At 37.8% G+C, this 5044-nt stretch overlaps 1 protein-coding gene across 1 annotated transcript; it reads right to left on the reverse strand.

The window, feature by feature from the left end:
- Positions 1–288: 288 nt before the first annotated feature.
- On the reverse strand, positions 289–1255 carry LOC114611146 (olfactory receptor 1537-like). The gene has a single exon (XM_028755793.1). It carries the CDS (start codon positions 1253–1255, stop codon positions 311–313), a length of 945 nt encoding a protein of 314 aa, XP_028611626.1. The 3' UTR covers positions 289–310.
- Positions 1256–5044: the final 3789 nt, after the last annotated feature.

Raw genomic sequence — 5044 nt, forward strand, 5'->3', positions numbered from 1 at the left:
TAAAAATCTTTAACATTTAAAAGTATATTTTAATGGAATATGCAGAAAACATATTTATATAACATAATGGACAATCAGCTATAGGTATGAATATCCATGTCTTTCTTACTATTTGTTTTCATTGCTGATTCTGAGAAGCATATGAGATATTAGGTGCTCAAAATTAAAGTTGAAATTTCTAATAGTAAAACATATCAAAGGTTCCTACCAAATGACTAATAATAATGATAGGATAAGACAAATATTATCAATCTGATCTATGTGTTTTTAAATACTTTGGTTTAGTAAGTAATCTTTACATGACTTCTGCTTACATAAAATTTTTACTTTCAAGTATTTTCTTCAGTGCAACACTGACGTCCTTATTTCTCAGGCTGTAGATCAAAGGGTTCAACATGGGGACAACAGTAGTATAAAACAAAGAAGACACTTTCCCTTGGTCCATCGAACTCACTGATGATGGCTGTAAGTACATGAATGCTAAAGATCCAAAGTAAACAACAACAGCCAAGATGTGGGAACTGCAAGTACTGAAGGCTTTGGACCTGCCCTCCCTGGAGCGAATGCGGAGGATGCTGGCAACAATGAAGACATAGGAAGTAATGACGGTCAGCATCGGGACAAAGATATTCAATATACCAAAAAACAGAATCAACATTTCATTGATATAGGTGCTAGAACATGCAAGCTGAAAAAGGGGAACATCATCGCAGTAATAGTGGTTAATCACATCTATCCTGAAGAACTGAATCCTAAACATGAATCCTGTGTTTACTGATGCACAGAACACAGCAAAAATATATACCCCCGAAATCAGAGAACCGTAAATCTGAGAGGACATGGTTACATTGTAAAGCAAGGGGTTACAGATAGCTACATAGCGGTCATACGCCATTGCAGCTAATGTGTAGCACTCTGCAGTTCCAAAAATGATGGTAAAGTAGAGCTGAGCTAAGCATTCTGGGTAGGAGATGAAGTTCTTCTCTGTCACAAAATTCACCAGCATTTTAGGGGTAACAACTGTGGACTGACAGAAGTCAATGAAGGACAGACTGCTGAGGAAATAGTACATGGGTGTGTGCAGATGGGAACTGAGCCCAATCAGTGTGATCATGCCCAGGTTCCCTGCAGCAGTGATAAGATAGATTCCCAGGAAGATGAGGAAGAGTGGCAGCTGGAGTTCTGGCTCCTCTGAGAGGCCAGCCAAGAAAAACTCAGTCACTGTGCAATGGTTTCCTGCTGCCATGTCTTCCATTCTTATCCTGAAGGAGTAAAACAATCATAAGCCTGTTAGAATGACTTTATTTTGAAGTGTGTAAAACAAACAAACCCCACACTCTCTGACTAGGTGCCAGCAATGGAGGTCTTGCTCAGCCTCCACGGCTAGGTCCAAGCAGCTGTCTGGCCCTGGTTCCTGGAGCTGGCCTGCTATACGGACCACACCAGTTATTCCTGAAAATGCCTGGAGCTACTTCTGTTCCTCAGGCTATCCACTCCCATGGCTGCTCTGGGGAACACCAATGACCTCTCTGGTCTCACTCCTCTCCCTTTACTCCTGTGAAAGAAAAACACTAGAGACTTTTATATTTATACCAGCCAGATTTGTATTGGTAAATCTCCAACCCTAATGTGCCCAGGCAAAGAACACACAACTCAGTTAATATATTTACAAAATGCATACCTAGATTGGGCAGATACCCACTGCCCACTCTATTACCACTACCCTACTCTATTACCCAGCTATCAGAACCATAGCTACTTGCTGCTCTTCCAGACCATGTGTGTCTGCTCCATCTTCCACCTCTTCTTCCTTCACTTCTTCTCCCTCTGTCTTCCATCTCATTTTCTCTTTTTTCTCTCTTTTCTCTAAAACTTCCAGCCCTGCTTTTCCCTTCCACTGCCCAATCAAAGGCTCTAGCCTTTATTTGACCAATTAAATTGGGCAGTAGGTTCATATGAAATCACCTGAGTACGTGATCCACTTCTCCGGGGGCAGGATTAGCACCAAAATACAAAAAGCACCAAGGCAATCCACATTATTATTATTTTCCATCTACACAACATACCTATATGAATTATTTCTGGTTTAGTATGCCTTTTGCATGTATATAATTACCTTAACTGGATCATCTTAGACAAATGAAATTTATTTATTATTATTTTTAAAGATATACTTAGAAGTTAAAATTGTACTTCACATAAAATACTCACACTGAATTCAAGCTTTCAGATTTTTCATCACTGCATAGCAAGATCTCAAAATTAAGATTTAGAATGTGAAGTAGTGAGCAAAATTACAAGACTGTGATGAGTAAGTAAGTTTCCCCTATAAACAGTGAATAATTATCCAAAATTTATTGTCCCTAGGAGATCTTCAGAACTCTTGTTTTTTGACATTCCCTTTTTTTCTAATTCCTAATGTAAAGTCTTTATATACCCAAATGTGAAAATTGATTTACATCTTGAGGAGACATTGCATTAAATACTGTAAACATTTGTACAGTACTTAATCCTGGTTGTCCCATGTGACTGGAGCTTAAACCTAGCAGCATCATGTGTCCAGTACTTGATTCTAGTAACACCATGTTTACAGAATTTAATATACTATAAAGTATAAGTAAGTATTACTGGCATCTTATCACTCAGAAAAATCTGCAATATGATTTTGTGTTGTTAGGTTATATAAACTTTATCTGAAATGAGAAGAATGGCTATTTCTACATATTAAAATTACATAAGCTCAAATCAGTTCTTCCTTTTCCATTTATATTTTGTGAAATAGGAAGGGTTGCAACACAGAAATACATTAATTAGGGGAATGTATATCTATTATCTTCTATTCTATTGAATTGTGAATCAATTATTGATTGTGCACAAAAGGAAAATTCGTAACTGAATTAGAGTTTAGTCATTAAAATGCAAAAAGGTGAAAACTTTGAAATACAAACATTTAAATCTTGGAGAGATAACAAAATGAATTTCAAGAAAGTTCACAGATTTACATAGACAGAGTATGATAGAACTACTTGAAGACAACATTGAGTAAATTACTGGCATCTGTGGAAGACTTCAACTTCAAAATTACTTAGAAATTCAAACACAAATAAAACACAAACATATATCTGGGCAGAGCAGAGCAGATGTTCCTAAGATTGTGACGTGCATGCACAGGAACATTGGAAGCCAAAGCCAGACCATGTGCCAGCAGAGAAAGGGCAGTTCCACTCAGGGTTCACCCCAGCTGAGGAGCTATTGGCATTCTATAACTTCTGAGAGAAGGCATATCAGTTTCTCTCAGAGTGGAGTGCCAGACAAGTTAACTGTGTGACAGGAGGAAATCATATATCCATGAATATATGGAAGAAACAAATGGTAACAACAGGACAGAGAACAGATGAAGGGAAAGACCAGGATCAGGGAGGAGTTGGGAGAAGGAGAGTTGAGTATGATTAAAGCATCTGTATGAAAGAAAGAGTTAAGTAAAGGGTTTTAAAGCTTAAATGGATAAAAATGGGGAGATGAACCCACGACAATTAAATAAATCCGCCATTGGACTTAATATGTAATGTCCTAAAATTTTGCAATAGTGATGCCATAAGGACAACAATGTTTAAAATAAAATGAGGTTATTTATGAAAAAATAAACCTTATAGATACAAGGTCAGCATGTGAAGTGTACCTATGTAAATGAGCAGAGGCTCATTGTGATTCAACATTAATGAAATCAAAATGAGACATCTTCATACAAGTATATAAAACTGGCTTTTGTAAAGTTGTAGCAATGTCACATGTAGACAAGGAGTATCTAGACACATCACAGAGCATGCATTAGTAAAGCATAAAATCTTGAAAATTTGTCAAACTGCCTTGACATGATATTACAAGTGTGAACACAAATCTTCCATTCACTTCAATGATATGTTGCTAAGCTTTTTCCAGGATAAATGAGAATATTTTTATGCCTAAAATATAGTGAAAATTTTTTTGGCAGATGTATGCATTCATTAGTAAACATTAGTAAGAAAGAATCAAGTTAATTGAGACTGCTTATACTCCCACAGGGTCACCCTCCTCATCAGCTTCTTCCAGCTTTTCCCTAATTCAACCACAGGATCCAGCAGCTTCTGTTCATTGGTTGGGTACACATATCTGCATCTGACTCTTTCAGCTGCTTGTTGGGTCTTTAGGAAGACAGTCATGATAGGTCTCTTTTGAGGCTCCATAGCCTCAGCAATAGTGTCAGGCCTTGGGATCTCCCCGGGAGCTGGACCCCACTTTGGACCTGTCACTGAAACTTCTTTTCCTCAGGCTCCTCTCCATTTCCATCCCTGTAGTTCTTTCAGACAGGAACAATTGTGGGTCAGAGTTTTGACTGTGGGATGGCAAACCCCTCCCTCACTTGATGCCCTGTCTGCCTGTTGGAGGTGGGTCTGTAAGTTCCCTCTCCCTACTGTCGGGCATTTCATTTAAGGTCCCTCCCTTTGAATCTTGAGAATAAAGTGCAAAACTCTGAAAATTTGTCAAACTGGCTTGACAGCATATATAAGTGTGAAAACAAATTTTTCCTTCAGTTCAATGATGTGTTTCTCAGGTTTTTTTTTCCTTCAGGATAAATGGGAATACTTTTATGCATAAAAGTAGTGAAAATGTTCCGGCAGCTTTATTCATCCATTGTTAAAGCGTTAGTAAGAAAGAGCCAAATATTCAATTGTATACTTCGCAGAGAAGGTAGTTCTAATTAGCATTTATAATGCTACAAATCACTAAGGTAGACAAGAGGATATAATTCAAAAGCATAGTCATGAAGTAAAATTTTCAGGGAGGTTAAGATGGACAGCAATTATATATATTGTCACAATCACTGTGAGGTCATATGTGAAGCTGTCTCTTTTTGTCTGTATGACATTGTTCCCTTGTAACCATACACCATCTTGGGTGAGTGGGTCCCTCTTTTGGTATTGCTAGCCAGTAAGATCTCATAAACCATGCAAAAGCCTCAGGCTCTTCTCATTACTATTAGCTACACTCCAGAGCTCAATGGTAT

Source organism: Grammomys surdaster, unplaced genomic scaffold (genome assembly GCF_004785775.1).
Source record: "Grammomys surdaster isolate TR1022 unplaced genomic scaffold, NIH_TR_1.0 126086, whole genome shotgun sequence".
NCBI classification, from domain to species: Eukaryota; Metazoa; Chordata; class Mammalia; order Rodentia; family Muridae; genus Grammomys; species Grammomys surdaster.

Excerpts from the sequence above, each read along its gene's own strand:
- LOC114611146 (XM_028755793.1), bottom strand. The coding sequence starts at position 1,255 with ATGGAAGACATGGCAGCAGGAAACCATTGCACAGTGACTGAGTTTTTC.